The 20,199-nt window shown below is 35.8% G+C and overlaps 1 protein-coding gene across 1 annotated transcript; it reads left to right on the top strand.

The window, feature by feature from the left end:
• The first annotated feature begins 210 nt into the window (after positions 1-210).
• Positions 211-19,164, top strand: Nup133 (nuclear pore complex protein Nup133). The gene is made up of 20 exons (XM_088233864.1): positions 211-395; positions 475-602; positions 1,029-1,240; positions 1,722-1,917; positions 3,426-3,547; positions 4,124-4,301; positions 4,380-4,496; positions 5,523-5,684; positions 6,177-6,330; positions 8,274-8,444; positions 8,622-8,759; positions 9,426-9,678; positions 10,532-10,723; positions 10,952-11,101; positions 12,366-12,540; positions 13,666-13,799; positions 15,552-15,863; positions 16,712-16,915; positions 18,111-18,360; positions 18,936-19,164. The coding sequence occupies exons 1-20, from the start codon at positions 295-297 to the stop codon at positions 19,088-19,090; spliced, it is 3,504 nt and encodes a 1,167-aa protein (XP_088089990.1). The 5' UTR covers positions 211-294; the 3' UTR covers positions 19,091-19,164.
• Positions 19,165-20,199: the final 1,035 nt, after the last annotated feature.

Genomic DNA, 20,199 nt, shown 5'->3' on the forward strand with positions numbered 1-20,199 from the left:
GTTATAAATGGTGTTAGGCTGTAAATATGTTATATTATAGGATGTTTATTTTATGTTAAATACTTACTCACTCACTTGTATACATTATATTACTAACACTTGTGTAAATATGTAAAAAAAATAACAATAAAAACTCAACACTGGCCAGAACACCCGAGTTGAGAGTTGAGAGGGGAAAACGCCATTAAAAAACGAAGAAGAAGAACACACTCTGTGAGCACTGATGTCATCTCTGGAAAGCCGGTTGTTTTTTGTCTTGCGTCAAAATTTGAATTTCTAACATAAATTTTCGCGATGGATAGTCCTTTGGGACTAAACAGCCCATTTTCGCCGAAAACCAGGCAATCGGTTTCAACAAAGCGGTCGTCACTTTTGTCTAACTTTCGCAATCAGAGGTAATATTTATTTATCCATAAACATAACCTATATCATTCCTCAATATAATTTGTTCAAGTTCAAATGTTTTATTTACAGCAAGTTCAACGTTTCTGGCCGATTGAATACAAATGCGCAAACGATTCTTAAAACCGCACAAAATACAGCAGAAAACTATGGATTACCTCTACCAGTTCTAGTCACAGAAACATTGACGTTTGCTGATAGTAAGTTTGCTATTGTTTGATATTTTTGTTACACAGTATTTATATATTTTGATATCTTAAAATAATACTCACACATAATAAAAATAATAATTTTGTATGTGTCCTAGTAGAAAATACGTGTGTTTTTCATTCATAAACCGGCATAATTTTTCTTCCTGTTTATTTTTTTATAATTTATAATTTTTGAAAACCTGTTAGGGTTATATAAGGAGTTAACATCAACCCTGATGAAGATGATGGACACTGTAATGCGATCTGAAACGTCAGTAAATAGTACGAACATACGTTGATCTTTTTTTAAGTATTACTTTATTTATCCATGTGTATTTTCTAAAATTGAATAGTTCGGGTATCTACCCTCTATAATATTATATAAATATATGGTCCTCCGTATGTATCTAAATTGTATAAATAAATTTCCCTTAGGCTCTGCGCAGATCTCCGCACGCCTGTCGCCCTCGGGCTGGGCGTGGGTGGTGTGTGGCCGCAAGCTGCTGGTATGGGCCTACAGGGAGCTACGGCCGCGTGCCCCTGGAGCTCCCCCCGCCCCCGTCTCCTGCCACGAGCTCACGCTGCCTCAGACCGATCTCGCGCACAAAGCCGACCTCGTCTGCGTCTACTCCAACGACGGAAGTCCCGTAAGCTACCTATGCATTTTGTTATATTGTTTGATGATGAAGAAAATCATTCTGTGTGTGGACAAGTGTTTTGAATCAATGGCTACTCTCAGATAAAATTCCTGAAAAAATCCATGTGGGGATAAGTTCACCCTGTGGAGTTGCGGTTGGCGCATTGGCCTACCAAGCTTGAGGTCCCCGGTTTAATTTCTTTGTTTCAAAATTGTTTTTACACAGTAATATTTCATATATGGAACGATATTCAATAACGTATAATATGCTGATGATACACTTATCCTAGCCAATTCACTTGAACACCTTCATTACTTCTGAACCAAATTGTCGATGCTTGTGAAGAATATGGCTAGTAAAACAAAATATATGACTCTTAGAAAACAATCTGTTCGAGACAAGACCAAGTCATCTATATTGCTCTAAATTTGTATCTTCCTACCTGTCATTCCCATTTTCCTAACCAATGTATGTTTTAAAAATGATCTAGGTGCCATCCTGCATCGGCGTATCACCAGAGGGTGTGATCCGTTACTGGTCTTCGGTTGCCCACGAGGGAGGCTACTGGGAGGAGGAGGCTGACCTCCGCGGCCAGGAGTGCGACAGTCTCCGGGAGGCTCCTCCTTCAGGCTGTGTTCTGGCCACCACTACTTGTACTGTGGTGCTTGTTCAACCTGTTGTTACTGGTAAGTGCTCAGGTTTTAGACAACTCGAGACCTACCTGACTACCACAGGCGGAACCTGACCAAAAAATATGTACATGCTGTGTTGGTACTTTGAAATTACTTTTATTAGAAGATGTTAGAAAAATAAATGTAAAACTGATAATTATAGACCAATAACATTGATTTCACAGTTAGCAAAAATCCTAGAAAAATGTGTTAAAAAAAGAATTATGAATTTTATGGAAACTAATTATCTTTTGTCAAATAACCAGTTTGGATTTAGACCGTTGCAGTATAGATGATGCAATATTTAAACTTACACATGAAATTCATACTGGTCAGATGCGAATATGAAAACTTTAACAACTTTTTTAGATCTTAAAAAATCATTTGATACAGTAAATCATAGAATTTTGATAAGTAAATTACGTCAAATTGGCATAAAAAATGAGTGCTTGTTGTTTTTTGAAAGTTACTTAGCAAATAGACTGCAATGTGCCAGGATCGGAACTAATGTTAGTAATACTAAGACTCTTATACACGGAGTCCCACGAGGAACGGTTCTTGGCCCTTTGTTGTTTCTTATGTATATAAATGATCTTTGTAATATAGCTGTTTGGCAAACTGGTTGTAAATATTTATATTTTCTGTCCTGATATCCTTATCTCCAAAATATGTTAGAAATAGTATAAAAGCTGTAAACAATTTACCAGTCTTGATGATGCCTACTTAGACGAAAGCGCACGTTGGTCAAAATAATAAAAAAGTTAAACTAAACGAATTATTGATAACTTTATTTATCATTTATCAAAATTAACTATGAAGTTTTATAAAAAAATATCATCAAAAAACATCAATATTATCAAAATTATTGTTTTGGACCAGAGTCAAAGACGAGAATGTGTTATTATCTATGCGTGTAGTGCCCAATGGACCTGTAGACGGAGGGTGCGGCCTTCTCTGCCTCCAAAGCATTCAGATCTATTACTTAGTATTCTTTGTTTCATTTGTGAAACCGATGCATTTTTATGTGTTCCAAATAAACCAAAATTGAAAGTAGCTTCAAATCTTAAACTGGTGACCCACGGCAATTCACTTCTACCTTAAACTGATACTCATTTTCTTATAAGAAACTAGAATTAAATTTTAGTAAAAATCTATTCTAACCTTATAAAAGTATGTAGTTTGTAGAGGTTTGTATAAATAATCTACCAGTTGCGTGTTGGATTTAGTTTGTGGTTTATGTAAATAAAATGTTTGAAGCTACTTGCAATTTTGGTTTATTGAACAGAACAGTTATTGGCAGTGGTTTCACAAATAACACAACGTTTCAGCAACTTGTATTGAAGTAAAATGTACTTATGTGTTGCCTTATTTACATTATATTTGAAAACATATTGGAATTCGCCGGAAAGAAACAGAAAAAAAAAACAAAATGGTGTTTTTTAAGGGTTTGGATTTATATGGTGCAGGGGCTGTGTATTATTTGTACAATTGTTTTAATGATTTTCCTAACTGATAATTTCCAGGGGGTCGACATGGAGTGGTAGCACGGACACTAACTGGGAGCGGCGGCTGGTTGGGGGGTATAGGAAGAAGGGTATCTTCCCTCTTTTTCTCTGCTATGCCCTCATCTCATGCATCGGAAACTGTAATTAATATGTCTTTTTATAAATTGTATAAACCTGCTTATTAAAAAACCATCAAAATACGCACTTGGCTGTTAATTCAACTTTTTATTCATCTTAAAGTGCCAAATCTGAGTATTTGACCAATATACGCAATTAACAGGACATTCAAGGAAATTAACAAAAACCTTAATCCTGCGAAAAATTTCATCAATGGTAGATTTTCATCGACAATACAAAAGATCATCTAATACTGCTATTACTACCGTCACTCAATTTCACCCAAACAGTAGGCAGTTAGGATAGAATGCCACAGGTGTCTATAATGACATTTATTTTTATTTTGAGTTTTTCCGAATATTTGTAGACAAAAGACTGGATTTCACCAATAAGATTAACAAATATTGGATGTTCAAACATAGGCAAAATGGTGAATGTTACACAGTGTGTAAAGTGGCCGCTTAAACTAGCCAACGACAGGTCATAAGCACCCTAGAATGCCTAGACTTCCATATTTCCTTTTCTAAAATATTCTCCATTTCTGTTGCTATTTGTTAATGTTAATATTTTATTCATACGAAAACGTCTTTCTTATTCAGAAGCTAGTAGGAATAGCATCCCTCGGTCCAGACGAAGGTGGGGGTGCTCGAGTGTGTGTTGTGGCTGGTCTTCGGATTCAGCTGTGGAGACTCGGGGCCCCAGAAGGTCTCACAGCAGAAGCAGATCTTCAAAAAACTCTCAGAGATGCCTTCTTGCAAGCTAATCTTTTTCCCACTGGTATGATTACATTCTCAATTGTTACTTTGTTGTATTCAAAAACGTTCGTGTTAAATGTCTAGTGTTTTTCTTTCACAGGAGATCCTAGCTTGTTGGATGTTTTCATCCTGGATATACAACCTTGGAACGAAGGCTTGCTTCTCCTTACTGCAGCAGTCAACACCTTGAGATCTCCGCAGATGAGATATGCTTTAGGTAATCTTTAGCTGATTTATGTTAATATTTAATGATTAAATATATGCAGACTTTTAAAAATTATTACCTATTTTTGCCTTCAATTAATCTAAATAGAATGGAATTTTACATATTGATTTTTAAATAATGCCTGTTTAATGTCCTAACAAGTACAGTGATTTTTCAAAGGGAATATTTATCCCTTTTTTTTTCTTTCTGTATTCTCCTTTTCCCTTTGAAGACTAGTATCGTTATTAATATATTTATTTGTACATATTACTAGTTCAATATTTTTTTCCTGCATATATTTTAATGCTAAAATTACATACAATGGTGGTCAAAAGTATCCCTTGGCGACAGATGGCGTTACTCAGGCAATTTGCTGTTGCCATTGTATGCTGCTATTTGTTAAACGACGCCAAAAGAAAATTTCACACTGATTCATAGGTTAGTTTGTATTTGACAGCCAATGCAGTAAGCAGCGCTACGTGGTTTTCGTTAAAATGTCGCTTTTTTTCTTTTGTATGGTAAATCGTGTGAGGAGATCAAAATTGCATGCTGTTTATAGGGACCCTTCGCCATCAATGACAACGGTTAGATATTGGTTCAATGAATTTAAACATGGTCGAACATCCATTTTTGATGAGGATCGCCCAGGGCATCCGGCAGATGTGTTTACCGAGTAAATCATTGAAAAAGTCCAAGACATGAATCTCGCTGATCGTCAAAGGATAGTGTGCGAAATAGCAAATGCAATAAGTTAACAATGAAAAAATTGTCAGCCCGATGGGTGCCGCGATTTCTTACGATGGTCAATATGCGAGTGCGGCTTTCAACTTCGGAGCTGCATTTCTTGGTAACATGAATCATGTTGATTCTTCTTTTTTTAGTTAATTATTTTTTTTCCTAGCAACATTAACTTTTTAATTCTCTTTAGGTCTTTTAGTGTCTTTCCATTTATGCATCTTGTGCAGTACAGGTCTGGTTTTAATACGAATTTGCGCCCAAAATGTAATTTTGAATATGTATCTATGTTCCCCTACCCAGCGCACATGTGTGTGGAGGAGAGCACCGGAGAGGTGGGACAGCTGCTGGGACTGGTGCCGCTGGCGGGAGGTGTGGGGGGAGATGCACATGGAGGTGTGCACCTTATGGCCACGTCCACACACGCCTATCTGCACATGAAGGACTCTATAACCATTGTGTCTTGTGAGTAAATGTACTTTCTTTCTTTCCATTTACTGTCTAGGTTAATAGAGAAAAGCTGTTACGAGGTATATTCATAAAATAGTTTTTGTTTGTATTTCTTGCCATGCAATCGCAGTTTTGCTTTATAAAAGAATAAATTACATATTACACGGAGTTTATTATTCAATTTAGAACGTAATTAATTATATCAGATGTTTAAATATGAAAATAAGCAATATAGACAATATTGAATGAATTCATTGCAATAAAGTAAGTTGAATTTACGAAAATGTCGAGTGTTTGTTGTGATGTTGCGTTTTACGTCTAGTACCACCGCTGAATGCTGAAAGTCCGGCTTCGCCTGTTTCTGTTTTCTAGCGGCTGGTGGCGTGATATATTGGTGTGGTGGACTGCCTGGCATTTGGTGTTGCCAATGTCCATAACACTTATTTTCAAAACGTGAAATGGAACACTTTTTGTAATTAAATAAATAATCATTGTATTTATTTTCAGGTGTTACACCCAATGAGAAGCCCGATGTGATAGAGTTCAACACTAACGGAGACCAAATTCTCGGTGGAGGATTGTATTTTGGAACTCCTCTGTTTTTCTCTAAAACACACGGAGTCATTTCCATCTCTCCAAATGATAGTCCCCTTAATGATACGTGAGTTTTCATTCATTTTGGCCATCTATTAGCCCGCCGCTACCATCATGTGCTTTTGTGCACCATGTTTAGAACAGTGAAATCACTCCCTCTACATAGAACCGTTTTAAATACCTTGGATCTTCCTATCGGTTTCCCTTATACAATTTTTTTTTTTTTATGTCAATAATAGAGTTACTCTGTAAAAGCTTCAATTTCAGAAACTGCAATTTTTATTGAATTGAATTTTACTGCTTTTATTACTCCTTTCACTGTGAGTTTGGCAAATTATATGCAGGGCTTCTGTCGGATATTGTCATTCTTCCTCATGACCATAAAATGTTTTTAAACCACTAAATTAAAACATATTTTTATTAATAAACTTTATAAAATTATTATTACACTTCAATTTGTTTAATTTTTATCAACGATATTGTTGACATATTTAATGGTGTCGAAGTTTTGTTGTTTGCTGACGACATGAAATTTTTTAGAGTAATTAATACTATTGATGATTGTATTACTATCCAACATAACTTAAATAAACTATTTTCGTGGTGCTCAACAAATAAACTCCAACTAAATGTAAAGAAATGCCAAATCATGAGATTTCACAGGACTAAGTTTCCAATAATGTTTAATTATTCTATTGGCAATTCTGAACTTGTATCCGTTTCCGAAATACGTGATTTAGGTGTTATTTTCGATACCAAATTATCATTTATTGGTCACATTAATAGCATTAGTAATAGATCTCTAAGAATGTTGGGTTTCATTATCAGAACCACTAAATATTTCAAAGATATTGGTGCACTTAAAATAATGTACACGTCACTTGTAAGAAGCATTTTGGAGTACAACTCTACAATCTGAGCTCCTCATTATTCTAGGCACCAATATTGTATTGAAAAGGTCCAAAATAAGTTTTTGCGATTTATAAATTTTAAATTAGGTGTTGGTATTGAATTTTTAAATTATGATTTGTTACTGTTTATTTTGAAATTATCAAGACTAAGTGACAGGAGAGTTATAACTGATTTATTAAATTTATATAAAATAATCCATTCCATGTTTGACACCCCTGCACTTTTATCACTAATTAGTTTTAATGTACCAAAAAGGACAACTCGGCAAACCTACCAATACTGTGGCAACAATACTTCGACATCATATGGTAAAAATGCAGTCATCAATAGACTTCACTCTCTAGGCAATAAGTACCAGGACATTGGTGACTCATTTCACATGAAATTTATTACATATAGAACGGCTCTTCTTCTTTATTTTATTGGTAATAGTTCTAAGTAACTGTTTGTTTCTTTTGTTAAAAATTTGTTTTAAACTTCTTTATTAGTGTTTTTTTTTTCTTTTTTCGTTTCTTTTCTTTCTTAATTAATTTATAAGTAAAAAATATTTCTTTTTATCATTTTTTTTTACATCATTGTATATTTTTCTACATAAACATATACTATTTACCTAAATATTAGTTTTCAATAATAATACATCTATATATATTTTTTTAATGTTATTCAAAATTGTCTTCTTTGTTATTTTTTTAACTGGTTCAAAGTATTTCTAATACCAAATTATCTTTTTTTATCGATAATTCTACAACTGGTAATATTTTGTTCTTTTATATAGTTTATATTTCTTAGACTTTCTAAATTAATAATATTGTTTTAAATGCTCTGTATTACTTAAATTAAGCTTACATGTATGTATATTTAATTGTATTTGTATCTAATATGTAAAAGGCACTAAGTGCCTTTTATTTCAATAAAATAAAATAAAATTTAAACTAGTTTATTCCCATAATTATATAAAATCATGATTCTTCAAGACTGGTGACTGGTTATTCCAAATTTATGGATTTACATATTACTCATCTTTTATTTCATAAATAAATTATTGTATTACTAAACATCTATGATTAATCGCATATGAATTTTCCATTCTGTTTTCAGATCCCTCCTAGACAGTCCAATAGCATCTCCACGCCCCTCGGAGGCCTTCGATGGCCACCTGTCCCTGTATGAGCTGGACCCGCGAGCCATTAGTTCCAATGGAGCTTCCGCCTCTGAGCTGATGAAGGCCGCCTTCCTCCACCACATCAGGAGGGAACATGCTGCTTCCAGGTCATACGAAGACTAATTTTTTAATTGTTGTAAAAAATATGTCAATATGCATTCTTATCGGGACATTTTTGCCAATGTGACATTATTCTTGATTTACGTTTTTTTTTATTAATTATTTTCGTATTTTTTTAAATGCTAGGATAAATAATAATTAAATATGGATTTGATTATTTTCAGGACGATTCTCGCTAACTTATTTCCTGTTTCAAGTCAAGATAAGGAATCCGAGGCACTAGAAGTGGACACTCCTCTTGATAGAACTCTACTTACAATAGCCACAGATCTTGTCAACGATATTCCTGCTAGTGATCCCAGGTAAATAATCTGAAAATCACAGACAATTCATGCCTATCCAACTACGTATTCCATCAATATTTTGAATATGTCCAAATGTTTGATCAACATTTTGACCCGTTTAAACAACAAGGTTCCAACTAACAATTTGAGTTACCGAGTGCAAGCAGTTACATTTGCAAAAGCTTTTATGCACACTTACACATATCTATTAGATATTAATTGATGGATCTGTGCTTGGAGGGGGAGAAATAGCAAAATGAGAACTCTCTCTCGCTCTCCACACAGTAGCCAGGCTCTTAAAACTCACATTGAACTTTTAATGAATAGTCTTTTCGCTACTTGTTATACCTCGCACAAGTCACACATTGAACTTAAAAGAAATAGTCTTTTCGCTACTGGTTTTGTTCACCTTCCCAAATGCCTAGACTTCCATATTCCTGTCTCAAAAATGTTTTCCCTCTCTGTTGCAACAAATTTAAATTTAATTAATTACCTAGGGAGGAAATCCAGCCAGTCTGCAAGCATTTGGACATACTCAAAACATTGTTGTTATTAAAACTATTTTGGGTTCTACGAAATTTCTTTTTACCCGAATAGCCATCCAGCCAATACAATAAGTCAAATAAACCCTAGATGCATGGTGTTGTAAAGTAAGCGACGACATTTTATACCGTTTGTCTCTAGATGGGGCCAGTCGGGGGGTTCGGCGCTGGGCAGCTCCGGCTCGCTGCAGATTGGCCCCCAGCTGCAAGACAAGCGGCGCGCGCTGGCGCTGCTGCTGGACTGGGCGCGCGCCGCCGGACTGTGGGCGCGGTTAGGCGGCGCGGCAGCGCTGCGGCTGCGCGCGCTGGCGGAGAAACTCGCCGCCGCCGCCGCCATGCGCGCGCTGCAGCAGCAGCCTGAGAGCCAGCATGTGGTGGACACAGCCATACAGGAGGTACAAATTACACAATACAAAAAAAGGCAGAATGGTGAATGTTACACAGTGTGTAAAGTGGCCACTTAAACCAGCCAATGACTGGTCATAAGCCCTGTAGATGCCTAGACTTCTATATTTATTTCTTGTAAAATTCCTTTGTTGTTTTTTAAATTTATAAATTAAATATGCTAAAGCCTTTAAAAATATCTAAAATGTGCATTTACACATGCAAATAGACAAGTCGTTCATTCAAATCAACAAACAAACAATCAAACTATCACACATTTCCCCGTAAGAATAGGCAGAGAGGATAGAATGCCATATCACTCTGTCTTTGCATACAGATCTCGCTTCCTCTACATTCATGCATGGGCGCCAATTATTCCAACTTTTGACATGTCCATCTTTAAATATTTTTTTTAATTTGATCATGCCGTGTCTTTCTCGGTATTCTTCGATTTCTACATCGATCAACATTTGCATCGTAAATCTTTTTAGCTGTTCTTTCACTGTCCATTTGCTGTACATGTCCAAACGCGTAATCCCTATCTCAGCCTTGCATAATGTACGGATCTTGAAATGTGTGTATCTATCGTACATAGTTGTTCCACACATTCGCAGAGATTGCATTTTGACAGCATTCAACTTACTTTCATCCTTGTTTTTACAATTCTATACTTCGCTCCCATACATAAGGGTCATCATCAGGACTGCATCACGAGACTTGTCTATTTGTAGCATTCATCGAGAATGATACAAAGATGTGTTTTAGTGGTTAGCTAAAAAATCCTGATTTTTAAGGTACCTAGTTGCGTAGTTATCCCCACGGTATAATCTGGTCTCTATTAATAAGTAATCTTTTGTAATCCAGGTGATGGCCAACTCTGATGACGAAGAGTCTGCAAGTGCCGCTCTGTCCCCGTCTGACCTGTTCTACAAGCGTGCGAGTGAGGTGCAGCGCGCCCTTGTACGTATGTGCGAGTGGTGCGCAGAACAGGACGCATCCGGCTGTGAACCTCCAGCACTAACCTCTCTCATCTCCCAAGTCAACCACGTCCTACTGGTAAGTACATCACCTCTCTTTATTGTTGAATATTACCAGTCTCTCTCTCTCTGTAGCTGTTATTATATTTTACATCTTGTTTTACTGACAGAAAGCCAATTTCTTTATACGTTCTTTCAACATTTCTTTTTTAACGTAATAAAATTACCAAATGTAATTTGGTGATGTCCAGCTTTCAGCTTTCATAAATTGTGTATAAAAAAATCATACTTAAATACGTATTTCCAGGCGGTTATCCAAGAAGTTCTTAAGTTCAGACAGCAACACGCGGAGCAATTCTCCGTCTCTAATACGGCCCTACGCCTGCGCTTTGACCACACCACCTGGACATCCTGTCCTCGATCTGGTGGTCTGTTGCACGCACTCCTCGACCAACAGGTAACCAAATTCAGCAAAAAAACTTAGACTAGAGGGCGAGTGCTTTCATATCTATCGCTAAATCTCCTCCAAGCTCAAGTCTTTAAATTATCAGGCTATTGGGTAGATGGCGAATGCTCTTACATCATCAGGTTTTACCAACAAATGCTTGCTTCAAATATTTCAGTTTGATTTTGCTTGGAATTGTTCACGAGACCTCTAGCATGACAGGCAAATATGCTAAACACTAGGCCAAGAGGGGGATTAATCTTCGCTTGATTCCTTTGATAATATTTTTATCTGGAAGTAGCCATTAATTCGAAAACACTAGTTCATGGTTCTGGTTTCATACACAAAACTGTGTTCTTTGTTCTGCCACACTAACAAAAGTGTACCACCATAAGGATAACTTACAATAATGTCATTATTGAAAATTTATAGATAGTGATACATATAAGGCGTGTTAAACAATGACGCCAATCTACACCATTGGTCTGAAATTATTTAAATATGGCGATAGATAGAGAAACAAAAATACTATTCACAACCGCAAAGGTTTTGGATCGTATGTGGCATCTCATACATTTTTGACTCGATGTATAACAACAATGGCAATTTCTTTTTTTACTTTACAGAACAAGAACCATCTATCAATTTAAAATAAGAAGTTTATATTTTATAAGAAAACGACACCCAGGTCGCGCACCTCAGAAGTTGAGACTAATTGTATATTACCCATCAGATAATCAAATAATATTGAATTTTTTAGAATAAAAAATCTCATTTTGTGTCATTTTTTTATATTCAATTGTAGTTTATTAGTGGAGCACCACTGGAACATTTATCTAAATTACATTACAGAGTCACACAATCATTTACGGTATTAATAACCTTAAAATCATATACCTAAATAACAAATGAGAATTTCGCAATTCTTAGTTTCTTGTTTTATTTAATTTTATCATTATCATAGTCCCCATCCGTTGGTGCATAGAGAACTGCATTAATACACCAAATTCAGCGCACATCGATCATCTGTTACATGTAGGTAAAGTGATAAGCTAACGTTTCAGGTTCCAGGGACATAAAATATTGTAGTATAAAACCACTTTTTTTAAATCAGTATTCAATTTGAACCTTCCCGGAAAATGAATTAGGGACGTCAAACATGATAGGAGAACGCGCCAGCCACTAAACTACTCACTACAAGTATTTCTCCGATGTTTTGCGGTATGGTCCTGAAAAACTGTATATAATAACGTAATTAATCTCTTTTTTTTTTTAGTGTTTAACTTTTGCAAGAGCACGTGTGGCAGGCAACCGGCGAATGGAACTCCATTCTCAAGCAGCTGCACTGGGCCGTGCTATCCTGCAGCTTGCCGCTGAAAGGAACCGAAGAGACATATTGGGCGCTCAGGCAGAATACGCCAAGATGAGGACTAATATTATAAAACCATTTGGTAAATCACTTAATTATATCATCATATCAAAAAAATTAAGAAGTAACAACTGTGATACTCATCCATTTTACTATATTTCTACTTTATAGATACGATATTTCTTCTTGCTATACACAGAGCATAAAAGGTTTGGTAATTGGACTATAGTCCTTAAAATATAGCTTGATTAGAATGACATTTGTTAGAAAAAGTGACGACATAACTTTGTAGTAACGCCTAAGGAGTTATTTATATTGACACATGAAAAATCACTAGTATCTGACGTGTTTATTTATTTTTGCTTTACATTTAAATCAACATAAATATATAAAATCAGCTTCAAAACTAAAAAAAACTAAAATAAACCTAATTATTAACAACGCTCTTACAAGGTCACATCATTTTGCAAAAACGTTAGAGATGGGACAAATTTATCAATGTAAATTGATCTAATAAAAAAATTATTCATTTGATGTTGTTCATAAAAAAAATATAAATGTCTTATTTTTTGGTGAATAATTGTGTCAAACACACTATAGTAGGCTTGTTTTTGCATTTTTATATCAATTTTCAAACAGAGTTTCATGATTGCATGAAAAAACTGGTAAAATCGATTTGATCAGTGATAAGTAATTTCCCATCACTAATGACATTAGTTTGACAGCTGTCATTCTAATCAAGCTATATTTTAAGGACTATAATGATCACTTGATTGGGAGTCCCAATGTCATTGGATAATTTTAAATCTTCAGCTTTATTTTAATTTCATGTATTATTTTTAATATTTTAGTAATGATTGCCTTTACCAATATTTTAATATGTTCTAGTTTTTATATTACCAATCAGGAATATCAGTGGTCTTTTTACATTTTTTGGTATCAGACTATCAAACTAGACCTAAAAATATTTTTATGTATCACGATTTCTTAGAGTTTTGTAATTTTAAAATTACTCACCCCGTGACGTCGAAAGTTCTCGCCGGTGAGTTCTGCTGATTAAATGCTCTGATTTTTACCACATTTAAGACAGCATTTTTTGGTATCCAATTTCCGATAGCACTGAACTTTCTCATTATTTTATGTGGCAATTTTAATTGTAATTTTATGTAAATATATCAAATAATAATAATTAACTGCGGTCTTTTAGTTGACGACGAGGAATATGAACACGCCACGATGTTAGCAGAAAAGTTCCATGATTTTGATATGCTGGTCCTGATCTGTGAAAAGTCAAACAACAGGAAAAAACTATACCAATACATGGATACTTTCGAAGATGCGGTAAGCAATTAATGAATATTTTTAAATCTTAATTTATTGCATCAGAGGAGGATTCGAGAAGGGAATATAGAAATCTAAACATCTATCTGTCATTGGCTGTTTTTTTATTAATAGAAAAAGAAATTAGCGGTCTTATAATTTACTCATATATTTCAATTTTGTTGGCCATTTTCAACAAGTTGTAAATAACTTACCATTAGAAAATGGAAACCAAGTTAGGTTAGGTTAGGTTAGTTACCAAGGTAAAATGGAGTTCAAGCCTCGGACCTCTGATCCAGCCACGGGACCACAACATTCACCATTCTGCCTATGTTTTACATCCACATATCCTCTCTTCCATCTGTTGACTTTGATGAAGTAAAAAGCTGGCGGCCTTCATGGTCTAGTGGTTGTGACGCCTGACTCGCATACGAAAGGTTCCGGGTTCGATTTCCGGTGAGAACAAAAAAAAATCTAGTTTTTCTCAAGCCTGGGTGCTCTGTGCTGTAATTCACCGCTGTAATTATTATAATAGGTAAAAATGCATTAAATTCTTGCAGTCTGTTTCTGGGTAGATTAAAAATACAGTTCTGTCCTGTTCTGAAAAGTCCGCCTCCTAATGTAGTAGTTGGCATGTTCACTGATCATTCTAGAGGTCTTAAGTTCCATTCCTGGACAGGTCAACGTGAAATAATAAATGTTTACTAGCATCTAGCGGTTGAGATCGAGGTAATCAGTAAAGCGTCGTAAAAATATTGGTTAGTTAGCGATTGAAATAGAAAAGCTATAAGTAAGACTTCATTTAGTCGGCCTGTCCTCTTGGCCCTTTTAAATTGGCCCCACGGGCCTCAGTTGATCAAGTGCTATTTTAGCTATCAACATTCATAAATCTTGGCGCTATGTAAGTTATCCATAATAATAATTTGAAAAGACATACGTAATAACGTTCTAAATATAGAATACATCTAAATTATTTTCACAATGTAAAAAATTATTTGTTTCATAAGAATTTACAAATATGTTTTCCATTCAGTCATTTGAATTTAGGCAAAAATCATTATTTATTTATTTATTATTAATTATGTTCATAGGTTACATAATTGTGACAGTAATATGTAATTAAAAAATATATTCTCACAGCTCATCTAAAAAAAATAATTTAGAGGTAAATATTAATACAGATATAGAGAGATAATTATTATTATACTCTAAGCAGTTAAAAGAAAACATGCGTGTTAAAATTCTAATTATTTTTTTAAAAATTTACTAACAAGGAAGTTCAGTGTTTTTTTATATATTTTTGTTATTGAACTAGCGACGTCGTTCAAAGTAGTTTGTTTTTATTAAAATATTTTTTTTGTACATTTCATCAAACTGCCTTTCAATTTAATGCTCTAATTTTTACCATGCTTAAGAAAACAGTCTTTGTATCTAATTTCCCGTAGGGCTGAAGTTCCTCATTGCGTTGCATTACTATCTGTCTAGTGTAACGGGTTTATATTAGGAGAAAGCAATACGACCCCTAATCGGAAAATGAATATAATACTCGAAGAAATCAAACAAAAAATGGACCTTTTGCTTTATTTGTGTAATGCGGCAACACCAGGCAGGCCTCTGATTAAATAAAGAATATAATAGATGAAGTGTTTTTACACTGCATTATTTCATTGTCAATCACCGTACCTCCCTTTAACCGATACACTATATTAACTGAACTGACGCAATACCCTATGTGGTGAAGATAACATTTTGATGATTATGAATTCCTCGCAGGGTTTCCACCAATCCGCCTTCCGCTGGTTCATGAGCCGAGGGCGTAGCGGTCAATCAGCCCTCCTCACCGCCTTCCCCGGCCATGCGGCCTCCCTGACGGAGTGGCTCTCCTCGCAGCAGCAGACCGCAGAAGCTGCCGCTCTCTCGGAGGACGAGGACCAGGATGACAACATGAAAACCGAGGGCCTTCTTGCAGACGAGGGGAACGAGCTGCTGTGGCTTCACCACGTGAGGAACGGGAAGTGGAAAAATGCAGCCACCACCCTTCTAGAACTATCGCAACTGGAGCAGGAATCAGTTCATAGGATGAATGTGAGATCATCTTTTTTATTATCAAATTTAAATTATATTTATTCATTTAATTGAACTTATCGTCTATGTAAGTTAAATACCGCGGACCTTGCGATTCTGTAAAAAAAGCTGTAAAAAATAATTTTAAATGCACTTTATTTTGTGTTGTTGATTTATATTAGAAAATTGTATGTGTCGTATGGTATGCGTCAATGTGTTGTTAATTATGGCTGTTAAACTGGCAGTTACGTATTGCTTATTCGCTGTTTCGGCTTTATGCAAATAGAGTATGTCTCATCCGCTGTATTGGATTTAGGGATATATGTGGTATTGCTTTGCTTCTTGAGGAGGGAGGATTCATTTGCGGTACTTAATTTAATCTAATACAAGCAGTCTACTTCGAAATTCAAATATACCAATCAATGCGACTTTTCCCATTCGATCAAAAATGCCAAAAAAACCTATTTTGATTTTTTCGGCTCGTACTGAACTTACGTAGACGATATTTTAATATAATTTACAGTAAAAACTCTCCTATTGCATACCTGAAATTCGTTTTAAAGACCAAGGGTCTTCTTATCAGTTTTGCTCATACTAATGGTCATGAGGAATAATGGCAATATCCGACATAAGCCCTCCATATAATTTTCCAAACGCACAGTAAAAGGGACAATGAAAGCGGTAGAGGTAAATTCAAATTAGTTTGCTTATTATGAAATTGAAATTTTCAAAGAGTAACTCGAGGGAAACAGAAGACAAGTGCTTTCACTGCTATTTTTTTATTACATATTCTTTGAGTTGTGAAATGCTGCTACTTGTGATGATATAAAGCATAATTGTTGATTTTACCGTGCACTTTCGCCGTGCAGATCAAAGCTTCCCTCGCCAAACTGTGCGCACTGGCAGCAGAAGAGGGTGGAGACTCTCCCAGTGAGAGTGTCCAGGAAGTCGTGGCCGCAGCCGACCAGAGAATGCTGCTGAAGGACTACCACAACCTCCCTCCGTCCCTCCTGGCTCACCACGGCCTCTCGGCTGACTCTATGAGGGTCATGGAGCCGCGGGATATTGTTGATGTAAGAGGAAATGTATTTACCCATACTAAATTAATTGAGTATTACATAAATAAACATATTTGATTATCTTACGCTTAATTTTCGAACAAGATACACCTGACCCCCATTTTAAAATACAGGGATACAATACTGTCAAAAAAATTTATACAATAAGAGAGTGATGGATGGGCTTCCTTATAAACACTTACAGATTTATACACTAATTCAGGAAATCCAATAATAAAATTTGATTACTATTTGTTATAATTTTTTTTTAATTCCTTAAAAAAATGGTAAAAATATTACTATTAGACAATAGACATACGCGTTTACACAAATTTAGTGCAACGTATTTACTACTTGAGATATTATGAGCCTTCTGCTTACCAGGGGTGCTATTCTAAACCACTCTCGTGGCACGAGAAAACGAAAACATTATTTTCATACAAAATACACGAGATGATACGGCCGCGAGAGCGTTTGGAATACCAGTCTGCTGTGTGAAAAACTGTTTCACACTTTTATGATAACTGTTTAAACTATCTCCTTTTCACATTAATAATATTTCTATTGCCAATTTCTCAAACATTCTGCATCGTAATTGACTACATACTTCCTAAACATGTGTCAACTGCATGTCACTATTTAGTAAAATGTCGAAATTGGACACTTAAACAAAATGGTCTATTACACTGCACCTACTTTGAATTTAGTTTGAGACAATGATTTACTCATTTTTTTATTTACCTCGATTTTTTTCTCCATTCACGCGAACGATGTGAAGAACTGTAGATTTGTTAACATTGAATGTGAGAAGCCATTTCTTGGTCCATTCACGAATACTGTCCAGGTCTTACTGTAGTTAAGTTGAGTGAGTAAGTGGGTTAGCATACAGCTTTGTATTGTGGCGGGCAACACCAACAGCTGTGAGGTTGGCAGGTCCGAACCCTGCGTTAGCCCGCTACGAATAGTCCGCTGCAACGTCAGCCCGGACAAGTCTACTAAACACCGCACATCGGAAGAATTCAATTGTATTGTAGATTGGAATTCTGGTGGAAGCAGAGAAGAGCAAGTGGCGCAATGCGTGCCCTTCTATTGGTCCTTTGAGTGCCGCACCCATAGACAATAACTTGTTGTCGTCACTCACTCTCCGGTCCCCACAACCCGTTTTAAGGAGCACTACAGTGTTAAAATTTTGATTCGAAATGTTTTCTAGATGTACATCACGTACCCTGGCGGCTCCCTCACCGAGTACGACTATGTGCGCGCGCTCGAGCTATGCGGGCTGCGGCAGGGCCGGGCGGCGGACGAACGCAGCGCACGGCGCGAAGTGGCGGAGCTGCGGCGCCGCGTGTGGTGCGCGGCACTCATGGCGGACCGCTGGGCGGGCCCCCCTCCCCCCGACCCGCTGCAAGCCGTCCGGGACAAGATGTTCTTCCGGGTGGTGGACACTGTACATCTCATGGGTGGGTTGGCATTCCGGCATATTCTACTTTATCACTTTAAAGATTTTGTCAAACACCGACTGTTTGGAAACCACTATTATAGAGTTGAAGAATATTTGCAGGACAAGACAGCTTGGCATTAGATTTGTGTCAATTGATTTTAGTTTGTTGATTTTAATTTATTCGTTTGTTGGGTTTAATTTATTGTTGAATTGTACTATGTATACAGTTGTAATTTATTGACATTTATAAGTGATTCAATGAATCCTATGTAAAGAATATACTAAACTAAAATAAACTAAGGACACAAAAAAAGGGATTTTATCCTGTGCCCTATGCACCATTAGGTGTGGAAAGGTAATGATAATGAATTCAATAAATAGGATTGTATTTACTAATGAAACGATGTGTCTGTTCTGTTTTTCACAGTTAGTACATACAATCATTTTTTCATCACAGACAATTACACTTTTCTGTTGACCACTAAACATAAAATCTGGCTAGTCAATGAATAATGTGTCTTTTAACTATGCGTCAGCGCAAATGTTTTAATTAACTCCACAACTCGTATTTCAATTCATTATTTTATTTTTCAGACTGTAATCTAGATGAGTATTTGATTCCCTTGGAAGACCTCATGAGTTCCCCAGAACTAGCGGACCTAGTAAATGACAAAGTATTCCAGTACATTATGAAATTTGGCTACGAACACGTCTACAGCTCACAAGCTGAAATTATGTCCACAGAATAAATATACTTCACCGCTATTACTGTTTATATTATTTTTTAAGTTTCCTATTTTTTAATAAACGTGTTTTTATAAAATTTTACTTTTTTACTATCCTTTTCTAATAAAACTAATCAGGCCTGATATGCACTAATTATTTATTATTTTACTATTTTTGTATTTATGTGGGAGTGTCCGGTGCTGAAGGTAACATTTTACATTATTTTGAAACACGCCTTGAATAAATATTAAACATAATAAAAAACCATGTAAAAGTTGCACTCATCAATACGTGCGAAACCCACCTCCATTATCCACTTCTTAAAAGCAATTTTATAGTGAGAGTTCTCACTAATCCTTATGGTTAATGTATGTAGCTTGCACACTTGAATCAAGAAGTAACCAACCCTCTTTGACTGAAAGTTGTGTTTGTTTTAATTTTTTATTCCGTCGTAAAATTACCTGATAAGACTATTAAAACAATTATTACAAAAAAAATCTCTCAACGCAAAATGTACAATCTGTTTCATTATTTGAATATCAACCAAGGGCAGTTTCTTGGTGTTATACCCTATGGTGGTATGTGAAGTTCAATAATAAGACTTATTGTAGTTGACTGTGGTTTATTCTAAATGTCACTCTAAATTTGTACAAAAAATACTAGTCTTATTTTTATAGGAATAACCCGCGAAGCCTCTATTTTGAGGCTTGTCAGCAGGTGGGATAGAGGGGATATGGAAAGAGGTAATGAAAAATACACTTCAACACCCAGACCAATTGAAAAAAAAATATTTCTTGGATTTTTTCTTTCAACTGGCGGGAATCGAACCCGCGACACCAGTTTCACATTTGGCCATCTAACCAACGACGCCTGTCAAGTTGTTGAGCGAGATAGACTATGTTACACACATTAGAGGCTGAAGACAGTATAGATAATCCATACAGTACCAGCGCATGTGCAGATGTTGATGAAATATTGATAGGAATTTCTATGATTTAAAAGCCATTTGCACATGGACAATACAATATTGTTCTTTCCCAGGACTCAACCATTGGCCACGTGGAAACCGCTATTTGTAGGACAGGACATTGTTCTGAGACATTGTCACGGAGATAGACGGGCAGGCTATCTC

Source organism: Micrasema longulum, unplaced genomic scaffold (assembly GCF_059751315.1).
Source record: "Micrasema longulum isolate JH-2025_06_02 unplaced genomic scaffold, ASM5975131v1 h1tg001159l, whole genome shotgun sequence".
Taxonomy (NCBI): Eukaryota; Metazoa; Arthropoda; class Insecta; order Trichoptera; family Brachycentridae; genus Micrasema; species Micrasema longulum.

What these genes read in the sequence shown, in the direction of transcription:
- Nup133 (XM_088233864.1), top strand. Translation starts at nt 295, where the DNA reads ATGGATAGTCCTTTGGGACTAAACAGCCCATTTTCGCCGAAAACCAGG. An exon ending in CTCTATAACCATTGTGTCTT is followed by an intron (nt 5,685 to 6,176) that starts GTGAGTAAATGT and finishes ATTTATTTTCAG; the next exon opens with GTGTTACACCCAATGAGAAG. An exon ending in AATCAGTTCATAGGATGAAT is followed by an intron (nt 15,864 to 16,711) that starts GTGAGATCATCT and finishes TTCGCCGTGCAG; the next exon opens with ATCAAAGCTTCCCTCGCCAA.